We start from the raw sequence: 17,846 nt of genomic DNA, 5'->3' as shown, positions 1-17,846 counted from the left end.
CCACCCCAGCACCTTTAATTATAATAAACATAAACATACATCCCTCAAAATCTAGTCATATCCAATTATCTGATTGCGTTATACTTTCTCTCTACTGATGCTGATCTGACACACGCCCCCTCCGACATGTGGGCAGCAGTCGTATGCATCTTTTCACCTATACAAGGCGAGTTCACATGCAGATCAGCTTTGTGAACGGAGAGCCACACCCTGATCAATGCATTATTCCTCGACTCTGTGCAGGCGCCATCAATCAGCCAGCAGAGTTCGTATCTGGCTTAATGCCCCGCCCCTATATGAACAACAGGCCAATCGTTGTTCATGTGTCTGCTCAGCCCAGCCTACAGGCAGAGGACCTCTGGTGTCAGCTTGTACTTTTACCTTTGCGCCACCTGAGCGGCTACTGATAGACTTTAAATCACGGAATTAATTGACCGTGGAGGGCTGTACCTAAGACACGAGTGCAGTAGCTAACCGCTTCTTTTCACCTGCGCGAGGCAGGTTCACACAGGGATCGTATTGCTTGACAAACTGATCTCCATTATTCCCTGTCGGTGTGCAGGCACCATCAATCCCTTGGTCCCTCCCACCTTCATGTCTGTGTAGGCGCCTGCTCGGCCGATGGCACGACTGGCGATTCAAAAACTGAGTCACAGGAGCAGTGGGTTGGCGTAATTTACCGCTGCGCCACCCTAGCACCTTATAATTGTTTTGATGTCTCTATTGAATTGATTCGTAATACATAATAAACGATTTATTTATTATTATTTGCTGTGCAATGGCTCTTAACACAGATGTTTGGCGTTCTGCTTCGTTTGCATTTGAAAATGGTCTATTCTGGTATCAGGTCTACTCCACGGCTCAGTATACGGTTCGAACAGAGCTAAACACAGGCTCTCTGGTTTCAGACAGACTCCTTAATAAGAAGCTTAAAGGGTCGAATCAACCTACCAGCTATGAAATAAACCAAGACATGGTGAAATGCCATTATTTTACGGCAAAGAACGTATGTTCACATGCTGTAATTTCATCCCTTTCACACTCTTACAAGCCTCATTTACTACACAGTGGTACCTTGTAACTCAACAACCATGAAACTCGATTTCTTTGAAACTCAACGCCCATTGTTGAGAAATTTGTACCATTAAACTCAACGTTTCCCTTAAACTCACCGTGTTCAGTTTGTTTTTTAAGCCGTTTCGTTCAGCGCTTGGCTTGAGCGGTGCGGTAATACGTCATCAAAGTGTGCATATGAGACGAATCTGCATTTGTGTGGAATAACCGTCAGATTCACTCTGAAAGCTCCACATGTGTTTGTGTTTAGCTGAATTTTCTCAGTTTCACTTTTAAACTTGTGTTATAGCTCGGGGTTCTGAGAAATTGTAAGAATCAGCTTTTTATGTCAGTGTATTTATTTTATATTTCTGGTTATTCCAGTGTATAAGTGTCAAAAACAAACCCATTATTGTACATATGCCTAAAATATATGCAAGTCCACGGGACCATGGAACGCATTCACAGGTTTCTCATACATCCTTATGGGAAAAAATACCTTGAAACTCATTGTTTAAACTCAACGCCAGTCCCAGATCCAATTGACGTTGAGTTTCAAGGTACCACTGTAGTTTGAACCTGCCCTAAAGATCATGTTTGCAAGCTAGCCAGCTAGTTACCTGATGATGTTGCTAGTGTTTGGTAATTAAGGCTGAATTTGAACAGTTAATAAGATGTCTACGATTGTTTGCTTACTCAATCAAATTGGGGGGCAAAGGGGTGGCACAACACGCTAGCACAGCATTGCAGAGTGTTTGAATTCAGGACTTCGAATCTCAGCCTTGTGGGCATCCTTGTGGGCAAGCTAGCCAGCCAGTCACCTGGTGATGTTGCTAGTGTTTGGGAATTAAGGCTCAATTTGAACTGTTAATAAGACATCTATGACTGTTTGTTCAACCTGATAATGTAGATTGTGGGCTGGAGGATCAGCATTAATTAGAGAGCCTTTAATTAATATAATTAATATAATATAATATAATATAATATAATATAATATAATATAATATAATAATATAATATAATACAATTAATATAATACATAATAAAATAATTAATTAATTAATATAATTAATATAATATAATTAATATAATATAATATAATTAATTCAATATAATATAATATAATATAATATAATATAATATAATATAATATAACTAGCAGTTTCGGTCTGAGCAGATGACTCGATTGGCTTAACAGAATCACCGAATACGATTCAGACTTCGTTCTTTAGTTTAGGGTTTAAAACAAAAACGATGTATTAAAACAATACACTTCTTTGGTGGCAATCTGGTCCCACTGTGGTTTACAAGGTGTAACGTAAAGCCTCCACAAGGGGGTATCTGTGTACAAGTTAATTTCGTGCCTTTGAGCCTGATAAAATTTGTTTATTTAATTATGATTTTTCTCTGCGACCCATTTTTTGACTTGCAACCCACCCAGGGTTTGAATTACGTGGTTTAGTTAAACTGCATTGCATTTTTAGGGGAGGAAACCCCCCCCCCCAAAGAAGCACCAGTAGCTACCGACCAGCTTTACTGACCACACAATAGCTCATTATGTCTAAATTACAAATAATTCCCAGTGCCTGTAAATTCAGAAACCAACCTTTTCATATCAATGCACTAAATATATCAGTGCATTGACAAAAGCATGCAAAATCGGGGTGAGAGTGGCACCAGGCATTTCCATAAAGATGCCATTATGCGTGTGCGCGCCTGCCCGCGTCTGAAATGCCGCCTGGTGCTTTGTTGCGCCTAAGTGCGTGACGAGCAGAGCTAAGCAAACACGTTGGGATGGCAACTGGATCCAGGCAGCAGGAGATAGCAGAGCAGAGATGTACAAAGATAAGTGAGGGAGATGAGAGTGCTGGTGGAAAAGACAAGAGACCGAGAGAGAGAGAGAGATTTGAACCGCACCCCCTTCCTCCCCCCGGTCTTTGTTTGCCACCTTTCTCCGTCCACAGTGTGCGTACCTCTCACCTGAAATTAAACAGAAGGCCAGGTGCCAGTGCGACTTTGCCATCTGTTCCACCCCCCTTTCTTCATTCATTCAATTCCACTATCGCTAGGCCCTTCTGACTAAACGTTCCTTCGGCTCTTGGCTGAACCGAAAGACAAACGCAAACTTCGTGGTAAAAGGGTTTTTAAACGCAAACGCAAAAATCTGGAGACGATTCTGATAGTTTGATGTGAGCTGACATTTAGATGCGCCGTATTAATGAATGTGATCAAATCAGTGTGCACCATATGTGTTGCCAGCACCATTTAAATTGAATCCAGTGTGGAACCTATTCCAGCGTTCTATCCACATTTACGAAGTGGAAATGAGTGTGTTGCTTTGTGCTAGACTGCTGCCCTGTACATGGTGTAATCCTGACATGCCTAGAATTGCCTAAAATTGCAATGTGTCACCTCACCCACTCTCACCCTGACCAGAATAAAGCCGTAAGTGAATATTAATAAATGAAAGTCCGGGTAAAATAAGGGGTATGGGAGGTACATGGGGTTGGATTACTCATCTCGCAACCATAGTACCATAAGATAGCTATTTAGCAAGGGAGAACAGTGAAGACCTTAGTGAATATATTTATATAGACATAATTGATACAGGATATATGATATAAGAATATAATATAAAAATATATAAATATAATAAAATATTTTATATAAAATAATAAATAATAATATAACATACAGATACATAAATATAATAAAATATGATTTAATATTAAATAATAATTAATAATATAATATAAAAATATATAAATATAATAAATGATCTATACAATAATAAATCATATTATACTACAAAGTATATAAATATAATAAATGATTTTATATAAAGCAAAACATAATAATGTAATAAAATATATAAATATAATAAAATATGATTTTATATACAATAATAAATAACAATATTATATAAAGATATATAAATATAGTAAAATATGATTTTATATAAAATAATAAATAATAATATGATATAAAGATATATAAATAGAATAAAATATCATTTTATATAAAATAATAAATAATAATATAATATAAAAAATATAAATATAATAAAATATCATTTTATATAAAATAATAAATAATATAATATAAAATGTATAAATAGAATAAAATATCATTTTATATAAAATAATAAATAATAATATAATATAAAAATATATAAATATAATGAAATATAAAATCAGTAAAATATTAACCAGTGCACCTTAAATGTTGCAAAAGTGTTTTGTTTTTGGGAATGGAATGGCGCCCAGTGATAAAAAGGAACCCGGACCCACCACGACCCTGTCCAGAATGAACCGTCGGTAAAACATGGAAATGAAATAAAAATGAAGTAAAAGCTTTACCCCAGTCAAATCTCAGGATTTAGAGTCTTGTGCTGCCCAGAAACAGCGAGTCAAACACACCCTGCACAAATCACCAAACCATCTTTTGCCCTTTCACTTTTACCTAAACACAATTCAGAGCAGCCAGTCCACCTGCTGCATGTCTTTGGTTGTTAGAAGGAAACAAGAGTGAACAAAGGAAACCAGCACAGACACAGAGAGAACAGCGTAATCCAAACAGTGACCAGATGTAAGGTTTGTAACCATGTTGCTGTGCTGCACCCACTATACCAGCTTTGCACTCTCTATAAAATATGATGATTTAATATAATGCAATTAGATATAATACAATAACATAATTTGATATGATATAGGAATATAATAAACAATATTTAATAAAATAATAAAATATAAAACATAATAAATACAATAAAACATAATTTGAAATAAAATATAATATAATATAATATATGACAAGAATATAATAGAAAAATATATAAATATAATAAAATATCATTTTGTATAAAATATAATACAAAATATAATGAAAAAAAATATATATATCTATAATTAAAAAAATAAATAAATAATATATCTATAATAAATATCTATAATAAAATAGAATGTACTATAAGATATAATAGAATAGAACATAATTTGACAAAATCTAATTGATACAGAATATATGATATTTTATTATATTAATATATTTTCATATTGATACAGATGACATTTTATATAAAATATAGTACAAAATAACAACATTTAAAAAAATAATATAAATAAAATAAAATAGAATTTACTATAAGATATAATAGCATGTTATATAATTTAATAAAATATAATTAATACCAAATATATGATATATTAATATAATATATAAATATATAAATATAATAAAATATAATTTGATCTAAAATATAATACAAATTGTAATAAATTTTTAAAAAATAATATAATAGAATAGAATTTACTATAAGATAATAGAATGAAAAAAAAAATTCATAAAATTTAATTTAATTGATACAAGATATATGATATATAATTATATAATAAGAAAATATAAATATACATAATATAATAAAATTGAATTTACTATAATATATAATAGAATATATATAATTTGATAAAATATAATCAACAGAAGCTATATGAATATAATATGAAAATATATAAATATAATAAAATATAAAATAGAATATAATTTACTATAAGATATAATAGAATAACAAAATTTGTTAAATATAATTTACAATAAAATATAGTTCAATATAAAATGATATATAAAAACAAGCAATATAATCAAATATTATTTAATTTACTATATAATATAGTTTACTAAAAACTATAACAGTTTAATATAAATGAAGAATAATATAAAAATATGCAATATAAGAAAACATAATTTACTTTAAAATATAATCTAATAAAATCTAATTTAATATAATAAAATTAATAAAATGTGTTATAATATCAGATTTTATACTATAAAACATAATAAAATGTAATGTAATATAAAACAATATAACTTGATATAAATTCTAACAATAACAATATAGTATATTTTGATATAATTATAAAATAACAATGTGTCAGTAGGACCTGAGGTCAAATCTAATTTTTGGTCACTGTCTAAGAATTATGATTCTCTCTGATTCTGTGCTGGTTTATTTTGCATCTTTTGGTTTCTTTCCACATCTAAAAAAAGCATGCAAAGGTGGACTGGCTGATCTAAATGATCTTGGCCCAGCGCCCAGGGTTTCTGGGTAAACTCCGGACTCATCACAACCCCATTAAGATGAACCCTTACTACAGGATACATACATTTAGATACAATAATTTGCCGATGGGTATAAAGTCCACTGGAAAGACAGCGAATCATGAAATGAGTTCTGAAACTCGTGACGCGTCCTAATCAGAACCCCACACTTACAGGGGCGCATTGTCATGGCAATACTATACGTCTGACGATGAAGAACAAGGGGGAGCGGGGTTATCCAAGAGGCAGGTGCTATCAGCCGGTAATAATGCCACACAGCTGGGGTGTGTGTGTTCAGAAAGGCTGCTGTTTGGTGAAGGGGGTGTTGTTTTTAATAATGTGCTATTCATTGTACTAGAAAATAGGGAGAAAGGGGGGGAAGGGGGCTTTAGAGTTTGAGACAGTCTCGCAAGGCTTAGGTGAAGAGGGCCGAATGGTTGAGGGGGGATTTAAAGCTAGAGGGGGACCCACTGTGCTCCCGTTTGAAAGGTCAGAAAGGTCAGACTACTGTCATGCTAATAACAGGATTTGGAACTGAGCTACAGGGCTTCTGCAGAGCACGCACACACACACACACACACCCCGACAATATACATGCATATAGATCCATTAGCCGATACACTAAAAATAGTAGCTTGGAACATAAACCCAGGGCAGCCTGCACTTTAATTCAGCCCGGGTTCAATCACACCGTAGAACATCGATCGACCGAATCCACAGTCATAAAATTCAAATCTAAACTGCGATGAATCACGGGGTTAGCCTAGATTCGGTAGAACAGTTGGCTCTCCATAACGTGCACATCATTAATCCCCCTCCGGCCTTTTCTGTTCTGCATCTCTGACGCCACACGCACGGTCTGCCCTCCTCCATGAATCAAAGAACGCTAACAGCGTCTGCTACTACGCCGTATGTAAATCTAAAGCGAGGCTGAGTCACGCGCCGCGTTTGCTTTCTCTCCCGGTCACGACGTTCTGACGTTCTGAGCCTCCCCCGTCCTGCCAATTACGCTCCTCGCTGAAATCCAATTTAAAGGAAAGGAGGAAAGGGCACGTGCCCTCTCGGTCCTTCGTCACATGCTCCGTACCTACTGGAACGCCGACTGATCGTAGATGAGCGAGTGCCTTCCCTCCCAGGACCCTAAGATCGAAGACGCGAGCTAGGTCCCCCCTCGTCAGTGTAACATAAGGTCGGGAGGACTGAACTCAGAAGGGGGATGAGGTCTGAAGCTTTCCGCGTGTTCTCAGGTCGCTCGTTATTGCGCGCGTGGAGATGCGGCAGATGGCCGAGCGAGTTAGCTAATCAACAACTTCAGAGAGAGCGTCGTGATCGCCGGTGCCTTCTCAAGGACTACGCCCATCCTACGCCACTAATTAGGGTCTGCTCGGTTGGCGAAGGCTTTCGCAGCCCCCTGTTCGCAAAAGCACAAAGCCTGGCATGTTCGCTCTTTGTGAATTTTGAGCTTTGGGTATTGAGGTATCACGCTGAATGTAAAGTCGGTGAAATGATGGGGCATGATTGGAATCTGCCTATTGTTTGCTCCGAACGTTAGCAGCTGGCGGAAAAGGGTTACGTTTTAATGACGTGAATAACAGGAGGAGCCGAATCTCAGATCTTTGGAATTATTTTATTTTATATATACACCGATCAGCCATAACATTAAAACCACCTCCATTTTTCTACACTCACTGTCCATTTTATCAGCTCTACATACCATATAGAAGGAATGTGTAGGTCTACAATTACTGACTGTAGTCCATCTGTTTCTCTGTATGCTTTGTTAGCCCCCTTTCATGCTGCTCTTCAATGGTCAGGACCCCCACAGGACCCCCACAGAGCAGGTATTATTTAGGTGGTGGATCATTCTCAGCACTGCAGTGACACTGACATGGTGGTGGTGTGTTAGTGTGTGTTGTGCTGGTTGAGTTTTTAAACACCTCATTGTCACTGCTGGACTGAGAATAGTCCACCAACCAAAAATATCCAGCCAACAGCACCCTGTGGGCAGCATCATGTGACCACTGATGAAGGTCTACAAGATGACCGACTCAAACAGCAGCAATAGATGAGCGACCGTCTCTGACTTTACATCTACAAGGTGGACCAACTAGGTAAGGAGGGTCTAATAGAGTGGACAGTGAGTGGACACGGTATTTAAAAACTCCATCAGCACTGCTGTGTCTTATCCACTCATACCAGCACAACACACACTAACACACCACCACCATGTCAGTGTCACTGCAGTGCTGAGAATGACCCACCACCCAAATAATACCTGCTCTGTAGTGGTCCTGACCATTGATGAACAGGGTGAAAGCAGTATGTAAAAAAACAGATGGACTATAGTCAGTAATTGTAGAACTACAAAGTGCTTAAAAATGGACAGTGTGTGTAGAAACAAGGAGGTGGTTTTAATGTTACGGCTGATCAGTGTATATATCTGTGTTGAAGCGGGAATACACCCTGGACAAAGTGCCAATTCATCGCTCACTACATCCTATGGTGGGGTAACGTAATAACGACAATCCACCTTCTGCATGTGTCAGTAAGAGGAAGCCCACCGGGGTCAAACCAAAATCTTACTTAATATGCAAATAATAATGCAATTAAGGTATAATAATGACTAAAAGTGTACTAGTGTATCGAGGTTCGAGTAGCTTATTAAAACGATAATAGGGATTGTGGGTAATGTAGTACATTACAGCTGTACTCAAATGTACACAGCTTTATTTTTGCATATATATTTGGCTTATGTAAAATAATAGGGTTGATTTTGACACTTATACACTGAAAATAACACAAATATTATATAAACACTGAAGTAAAAAAGCTGATTCTGATTCCTACAACTGATCAGAACCCCGAGCTGTAACACAGGTTTAAAAGTGAGACAGTGAGGAAAATCCAGCTAAACACAGATACATGTGGAGCGTTCAGAGTGAATCTGACGGTTATTCCACACAAATGCAGTTACGTCTCATATGCGCACTTCGATGACGTATTACCGCACCGCTCAAGTCGAGCGCTGCACAAAGCTGCTGTTTATTGTTCATTTGAAATTTAAAAAACAAACGTTTAAGGGAAACGTCGAGTTTGAGGGTACAAATGTCTCTACGAGGGGTGTTTGAGTTTAGGCAACGTTGAGTTACAAGGTACCACTGTATTATTTTATAATATGCATAACGACTACATATGGTACGACTATTACTGGTCCGTCTTTTTAAGATGGTACGAATGGTTGCGATAACATAATTGATAAAAACAAACTCTGATTTGTTCAGTTGGAGTGTTGTAGGAATGAGAGGTGAATGAAAGTTCTGCCCAGTCAGTTTAAAATCAGCCAGACTGTGTAGTGAGCGCCCAGGACGGCTCTAATGGTCTACTGTATGTGGACTGGGGTATAAACAATAGATCAGTTATCTAGCTTTGGACCATATGTTTTGATGCATCGTCCATCCCTAGAATGTACCGTGCGTCAAAGATGATGGCCACAGCTGGTTTAGTCAAGCTTGTCTCTCTGTATTAAAACGGTTTGTCACATGGTATAAAATTTTACACCACGTATTTTTACAGCCTCAAACAAACACCACGTAATTTCAGACCTTTAAGCCTCGCAAACCCCCTGCTTATAAAGACTCCACTACATTCGTATTAGCTCGTATCTGTTTTGTCACAGTAATGACCCTTTGCTTTTCCAGCCTTTGACACTAATGTAATGAAACACAATACGGATCAAGCAGCCACTCACCCCTGGCAAAGTCTTCTGCTCGTGCAGGGCATTTTGGGCCTTCAAGGCGGACTCTCTGGCACAGTATGTCAGGAAGGCGCATCCTGTTGGGAATCGAGGGGGGAAAAAAAACCAACAAATTGATCATGCATCATGGCCATTAACTGGAATGGCATGATAAATAGAACAGGGACCTGAAAATCAACAGAGGAATGGCATGACGGCTTAGCTTTTAACCACATGCTTTTTTTTGCCACCAAAGTGTGGTTTGCAGTTCTATACGTCTGTGAATTATGCATTTGTTGTTTATAACTAGAGGAAGCACCTGATTCAATCTTTAGCACTGAATCTCTGATTATGGTTAATCATTATGATAATATTCAGATGCTGTGACTGTCTTCTAGCATTCAACAGATTAAAAACTACAAATATTAAACAAAAAATGTGTCTAAAAAACAGAATACATCTCAGATTTCATAACACACAGACACATGACGCTGCACCGATCGCCTCTCTGGTCTCTCTCGTGTCCTCTCGAGAGCGCCCGCTCAATACGGCCCCTGTCACGTCAGGCTGAATTACCTTTGTGCATGCCCGTGTACTTGTCCTTGATCACCGTCAGTTCGTAGATCTTGCCGAACTGCTCGAATATGGGCTTGAGGTCCTTCTCTTCCAGATTGCGAGGGATCTGGCCGATGAAGAGCTTGATGGCGTCCGGCTCCTTCATTTGGGGACGGTGGCGGCTCTGTGATCTGCACGGATTCTGGAGGGTCAGAGGCTCTTTATGAGTTCTGGCACACCAGGGCTTGCCTCTAGACTCCTTCAAGAAGGGGAAAAGATACAAACCAACCGATTAGGATCATGACCTGAGAATGACAGACTATATAAACAGACAGCTGAGGTAAAAATGAGAGTGAAAACCATTAAAAGGACAATTTTTTTTGCATCAAATGTGTATTCTAGTGATATTTAAGCCGGTCTGTTTAACTGTCTAGTGTTAAATTTAAAAAGAAATGTAGTAAAATTGTGGTTCTGGAATGATGCTTCTTTGTTTAAGCTGCCACAGATGCGAATAGGCGTGTGTGCGCGCGCGCGCGCTCGCGTGTTGTTCTTTGTCATGAGCGCCAGGGCGAGCGCACACGCACGCGCAGCCTACGTGACTGAAAGCCCTAATGCAACACGTTCTGCCCGAAAAAACAGAAATAAATAACAATTTAAAGCATAAATGTGCCTTTAATTTACAAATATTTAATCTATTAAGAGAAACTGACATGCACCAAAAGCTCAGGTGGTTTTGTTTGTGTTATTCGTGCAGAAGGGAGGTTTGTGGATGCTGTAGTTTTGTATATGATTGTAGCATATTATTTAATATAAAAAATAAAAAAAACATATTAAAGCTTCACTTAATATTATTCAATATGAATAAATGCACCAGTCACCTCTGCTCCGTCCTGATCTCGTCCTGATCCGTGACTGGTCAGATCCTCCCTCCAGTGAGCCGCTCCAGCTCCGGCTTCTGATCAGCAGCTCGACACTCGGTGTGTGGATGGATGTAGGAGGATGAGGTTGTGATGATTGCAGGATGTGTGTGGAGGAGAACTGAAGCTGTGTAGTCCGTTGCTTTGACGTTGTAAACCGGTGTCTCCCCCTGTCCGTGTTCAGACCTCCCCGGGGGTGTGGAAAAGAGCGACGGTTGCTCAAGGGAGCGTCGACATTTTCCAACTACCAAAAAAAAACGTGCAGGAGGTGCATTAAGGATTCAAATCAACTCAAGTCAAGTCAACTTTATTTATATAGCGCTTTTTGGGTGATTCTTCAATTGGGGGAACTTTTACATCCCTAGGTTATAAATTTGTGTTAAAAATACTTTATTACAAAACAAATATTTTAGTTTTTGATGCACAACCTGGGTCAAAAGTGACCCAAGTAAGTTTTTATTTTCTATATCTTTGCAATAAATTAATTTCGTCATTCAAGCTTCCATGAATTCCTCAATTGACTTGTTTTTGATCATCACAAATCCTTATTTCAGTTTTATATTTTTTACTTTTGTAATAAAAATAATTTTTGTATCACTACCCTTCTAATGCACAACATGGATCAAAAATGACCCTTATGTATTTACTATGGAATTTGACAGAAACTACTGACATTTTTAAATGTTTGTAGTCAAAAACATATTTACTGATCTTTTGAAAGACAACCAAAGATTTGGCTCTTGAATCTTGAATATGTCCAATACTATTTGCTTGCTAGCTTTTTACATATTCTAGTATAGATAGCTTTTATTAGCTAAGACAGCAAATACATGAATAACTGACAAATGTGCATATGAAAATATTCTTGAATGGATGAATATGGGTCATTTTTTTACCCATGTTGTGCATTAGAAGGGGGTTGCTTAGCTTGTGCATCAAAGGGTTAAAAAGATCATTCATTGCATCACTAAAAAAAATTACATACCAAAATAATTATGATTTCCATTTTTTATAATGATTTAAACATCAATATTTTGCTACTTTGGCCTTAACCCAGACTTTAAAACTTCTCTGCTCTAATAAAATGCTAAAAAGTGATCAATTCATAATAAAAATCACAATGAGTTTTATAATAATTTAAAAAGAAACAAAATATAATTTTTTTTTCATATCTGTACAACCTATGCATATTTTTGAGCAATATATTACTGTCCCCAGCATTATCGTCATTACCGCAACAGTGTATGGTTTCTGTAGGGAATCATTTGAAGGTAACACTTGTTTATGTTGTAACCATGGAAACAAAGACTCGCAAGGAAGCACATGCCAGCCATGAGAGAAGATTAACATTTTAATGTCTGGAAATGTGAGTAATTTAATCATGTATTCCTCCTGATCATAGAGTATATTTATTTAGCATCATTACCATTTACATCAATATGGCAGTACTTTACCAAAAAAAAAGAAATTTACACATTATTTATATGTGTTTAAAGTGCATCTTGTACTAGCTGTTGACTAGCTTTAGCAAATCCATGGCCTAGCTAGTTTTTTTCTTTAAAAAAGTAAAAATTGTCATTACCGCAACACGTCATTACCAACAAATAATGACATTTTGCTATGCCACTTCACAAATAAATATGAAATATTTAAATTCTATATAAGCTCAGTTGTAGCCATCATTAAGACTTTGCTCTAAAGCATGTAAGCATTATCTTGACATAATTAAAACTAAATTATTACTAATTTTATTTTTCAAAAGTTAAGATGGTAAAAAGAGCCCGCAATTGAAGAATCACCCTTTTACAATAGACATTGGGTGTGTTCGAAAAGCTAGGGAGCTGTCTACATAGGCAGCATTTTACGTCATCCTATACGCGCTCCCGAGAAGGAGGCTGTTCGAAATCCTAGATGCCTTAATATCCTCACTACTAAGGCATCTTAACATTTCAATGTTATTTTGACCCAAGAACGAGTGAGCATCGGAAGCGTCCTTAGTGATCAAGGCAATCCCAGCATTCAGCGCGGCAGCTCTTCTCTCACAGAAAAATAAAAATAAACATGGCTGACGGGGTGGAGAAACGAACGAGTTATTTTTAAACGTAAATAAATTATTATTGATTTTTAACTTGTATAAACTTGTACATGTGTTTTTATTTGCAGGTTTGGGCTTGTCAGCGAATCTAACCGTTTTCGGTACACGGAGGGAGATAGGGAGAAGAGAGTTAGTTGACATGCTAGCGTGTTGTGCCACCCCATCCCATGGGTTTGAATGACAAAATGCTAAATGCTAAATGCGAAACCCGATGGAATCGCTGTCTAAGTAGCGCGTTCGAATAACCTGACTTATAAGTCATTGACTTATTAGAATCCTCTCTACTGAGGCAGCTGCCTATGTAGTCAGTAAGACAGCAAGGCAGCTCCCTAGGTTTTCGAACACACCCATTGTCTTAAAGCAACTTTACAAAATCCAGGACCAACAGATACAAAAACCCCTGTTGAGCAAGCCGAGGGCGACTGGGGCAAGGAAAAACTCCCTTAAAATTACAGGAAGAAACCTTGAGAGGAACCAGACTCAGCAGGGCCCATCCTTCTTGGGTGGCCTGGAGGAAACTTTAAATGAATAGTATTTACACAAATCATACAAACACAGAATTAAACTGAACTAAAAGTTATAACTAGCAATAATAAATAAATAAATAATAATAGAGTTATTATTCAGTCCAGTCTGTAATAAAGTCTGTAGTGAGTTCTTGATATTCTTGGTGCAAACACGCCAGGCAGGATCCGTCACATCCGGCAGGAGCAGCATTGTTGGCACGGCCTCATTCAGCTTTGTGTCAAATCTTAAGTTAAATTGACATTTTCTGAATAATAATTATGGCTAAAATTTTTTTTCTTTTTTTAGCGCGTCCAATTGCATCATGCTTCCTCTCTGCCTATACCGATCCCTGCTCTGACCGAGGAGATCAAAGCTAACCCACCCCACCCCCTCCCCCGACACGTGGGCAGCAATCCGTATGCATCTTATCACCCACACATTGACGAGTGTTGTGCCACCTAGTGCCACCCTAAGAGCACTCTTTCCTCATCTCTGTGTAGGCACCTCTAATCAGCCAGCAGATAGCAGTCGTAATTGCACCAGTCTGACAGGGAGAGACCCATATCCGGCTTAGTCCCGCCCATCTGAACAACAGGCCAATCGTTGTTCATGTAGCCAGTTGTAGTTGCAGGGCAGTTGTAGCCTAGCGGTTAAGGTACTGGACTAGTAAGCAGGAGGTCGCTGGTTCACACCCCACCACTGCCAGGTTACCACTGTTGGGTCCTTGAGCAAGGCCCTTAACCCTCAGTTGCTTAAACTGTATACTGTAAGTCGCTTTGGATAAAGGCGTCTGCTAAATGCCAAAAATGTAAATGGAGCCACTCAGCCTCAGCCGGCAAGGCAGAGCTGAGATTCAATACGATGTATTCGAGATCCCAGCTCTGGTTGCAGCGTGTTTTTACCGCTGCGCCACCTGAGCGGCATGGCTAAAGGTTTTAATACAATGGCAATATTTTTTGTTAGTTTAGTAGAATCATGTTTTAAACTTTGGCTACATTCATGACAGAACAGATAGATATAGGTTACACATGATTCATCAGTTCAAGCAATTTTGTATCCTCAAATCACCTATCTTGCACGTCTTTAGACTGTTGGAGGAATCCGAAGCTCCCGGAGAGAACCCAGGCAGACACAGGGAAACAAAATAACCCGGGCCGCTATACCTGGGAATCAAAAGATAATCATTTACAATTACATTTACATTTTCAGCATTTAGCAAACGCTTTTATCCAAAGCGACTTACAGTACTGTGACAGCATACAATCTAAGCAATTGAGGGTTAAGGGCCTTGCTCAAGGGCCCAACAGTGGCAACCTGGCAGTGGTTGGGCTTGAACCGGCAACCTTCTGATTACTGGTCCAGTACCTTAACCGCTAGGCTACAACTGCCCTCATCAAAAGTTTAATGGATGGGGTATGTGGCAGGTCTGACATTGGGAAAAGGGGTTTGCCTTTCATTAAGTGCAGATGTTTTAGTCTTGTATGGCCATCACATATAAAGGCAGCCTATGTTATCTGTATAGGATGTTCATAGTTTGATGTTTATACCCAACAACATTGATTTCATTTGTGAAGCACAATTACACACTTAATTGACGTGTCATTTGGTCTGGCTGGGTCGTAAATAACATCGTGTGTAACTATACCATTCATAGCAATTAATTTGACATACAATTACAATTGGAAATATTCAGCCTCTCTCTTCTTAAAAGGTGTTAAGGTGATGTTAAACGAATATAATTAAGCAATAGAACACGAGAGGGAGTGTGTTATCGCAAATAACATCACAGCCGTGATGTTATTCGCGATAACACACGACCTCAAGTGTTCTATTGCTTTTATACAACAGTTTTTACAAAATAAAGAAAGAAAATAAATCAAAGAAGCCCTGAATTTCCTAATAAATATGCTTTAATATTGACAATACCTTCTGCCAAAAAGTAGTTCCACAATGAATATAAAGTTTAACACTACAAAGCAGACATCCCAAGTTGCAAAAACTCATTTTAGGGAGGTAAGAACAACAAGAAGAAGAAGAAGGCAAGAACCTCCGAAGGGAAAAAAAGAAATAAAAAACCTCTCACACACACCAAAGGATATGGGTGATAACAGAACTCTTAGGAGCTGCTAACTGGGCTATTAAGCTAACTGTTCGCGTAACAAACACATTAATGTTCCCTACATAGTGCACTAGATTGTGTATCAGATTGCGGATTTATGTTCCCTACATAGTGCACTAGATTGTGTATCAGATCGCGGATTTATGTTCCCTACATAGTGCACTAGATTGTGTATCAGATCGCGGATTTATGTTCCCTACATAGTGCACTAGATTGTATATCAGATAACGGATTTAAAACGCGATCGGGGAATAAAGTCTGTGTCACCTGCGTGTGCGTTTGTGTGCATGAAGCTTGTCGTTACTGGCAACGCGTCAGCGGAGTAATACAGTTGTGGTGTGAAAAGGTCGTGCTGTTATCACGAATATCAGCACGGTTAGAACGCTTCTCAACCAATCAGATTGTAAGGTCGGAACTAACTGTTGTATACAACAGTACAAAAAATATACAACACAGAGTCTCAGTAAACAAAGAAACTGTACTGTTTATTATAGTTTAGAATGCTGTTAATTGTGTCTGCTGATTATTTATACAAATTACTGTAATTAAAATGCAACTATTAAACCCTCCTGCTGAATTTATTCTACTTTTTTTTTTTTTTTAGATTATTTTACACTTTGTTGTATTATACTGTCATATTAAACTAACTATGAGGAGATGCTATTAGGCCACATTAACAATAATAAAACAAAGACATATTACTTAAAAAACATACACATTTAAAGATGTCCTTTAAGCTCAGGTGGCGCAGCGGTAAAAACACACGCTGGAAGCTGGGATCTCGAATACATCGTATCGAATCTCAGCTCTGACTGCCAGCTAAGGCTGAGCGGCCACATGAACAACGATTGACCTGTTGTTCAGATATGGGCGGGACTAAGCCGTATGACTGGTGCAATTATGACCTCTGCTGGCTGATTGATGGCGCCTGCACAGAGATGAGAAAAGAGTGCTCTCAGGGTGTGTCTCTCCGTACACAACGCTGAGCTGCAGTGCACTCGTCAAAGTGTAGGTGATGAGATGCATACGGCTGCTGCCCACGTGTCGGAGGGGGTGTGGGTTAGCTTCATTCTTCTCAATCAGAGCAGAGATCGTCATTGGTGGATAGGAAGCATGACACAATCGGGCAATTGGACGCGCTAAAAAGGGAGAAAAAGGGGAGAAAATGCATTTTAAAAAAACAACAACAACAATGCAGTTTCAGATATTTAATAAAAGCCGTAATTAACAAAATAGTGCAGCGGTTTATTACGTTACTATCACTGTAGCTCAGCTGGCCGGTAGTATACACAGATATGATTGGCTATGTTTGGTGGGATCCACCTGTACAGTTCTTTCAGCGCGAGGAAACTGAACTTACTGTGCAAAAGACACAAAAGCATGTGGGGGCACATGTTTTCCTCCTCTCCTTCCTTTTCTACACAGATTGGCAGTTTTTTTTTATGTCATTGCACTTCTTGTTGTTAAAAATAAAGCATTACAATTGCTGCATCTTAGCTTCTGCTTTCCGTTCTATGGCATGTTTAATGCTTGGGGGAGGTTAGTCATGAAAGTATGCTGTCAAATCAGTCAGTTGGGAAAGAGGGGGGGTCACAAGACACTGCTGTAGGGTATTGATCTATGTAAAGAGAGCATTATATTATACTTGCCGTACATTCTAAAGAGCAGCACCTGCCGGTATGTTCGTTTTGTTGTGTGTGAGTAAAATGCAAACGGTGCCTGACATCAAGGCCGCTAATCCGCCTTTTGTTCTGTCTGAGCTCTGGCCAG

General features: G+C 38.2%; 1 protein-coding gene across 5 annotated transcripts in view; it reads right to left on the bottom strand.

Moving 5' to 3' along the window:
- The window catches only part of celf3a (cugbp, Elav-like family member 3a), a 55,216-nt gene extending 43,553 nt beyond the window's left edge, over nucleotides 1-11,663 (bottom strand). For 2 of the 5 annotated variants that reach the window (XR_010014969.1, XM_063011017.1), the window contains exons 1-3: nucleotides 11,317-11,655; nucleotides 10,460-10,697; nucleotides 9,899-9,981 (exon numbers count right to left, since the gene is read on the bottom strand). Coding sequence is in view for 4 of the 5 variants with exons in the window: in XM_063011017.1 (XP_062867087.1) it covers nucleotides 9,899-9,981; nucleotides 10,460-10,604 (228 nt within the window). In the remaining variant the exon portion in view is untranslated. Of the gene's footprint in view, nucleotides 1-9,898; nucleotides 9,982-10,459; nucleotides 10,728-11,316 lie in introns of those variants that run through there. The other 3 variants (XM_063011025.1, XM_063010995.1, XM_063011004.1) reach the window with 3 other exon arrangements.
- Between the last annotated feature and the right edge of the window lie 6,183 nt (nucleotides 11,664-17,846).

Source organism: Trichomycterus rosablanca, chromosome 2 (genome assembly GCF_030014385.1).
Source record: "Trichomycterus rosablanca isolate fTriRos1 chromosome 2, fTriRos1.hap1, whole genome shotgun sequence".
Classification (NCBI taxonomy): domain Eukaryota; kingdom Metazoa; phylum Chordata; class Actinopteri; order Siluriformes; family Trichomycteridae; genus Trichomycterus; species Trichomycterus rosablanca.
Note: the sequence above shows the minus strand (reverse complement) of the source record. Positions and strands in the feature narration are given on the sequence as shown.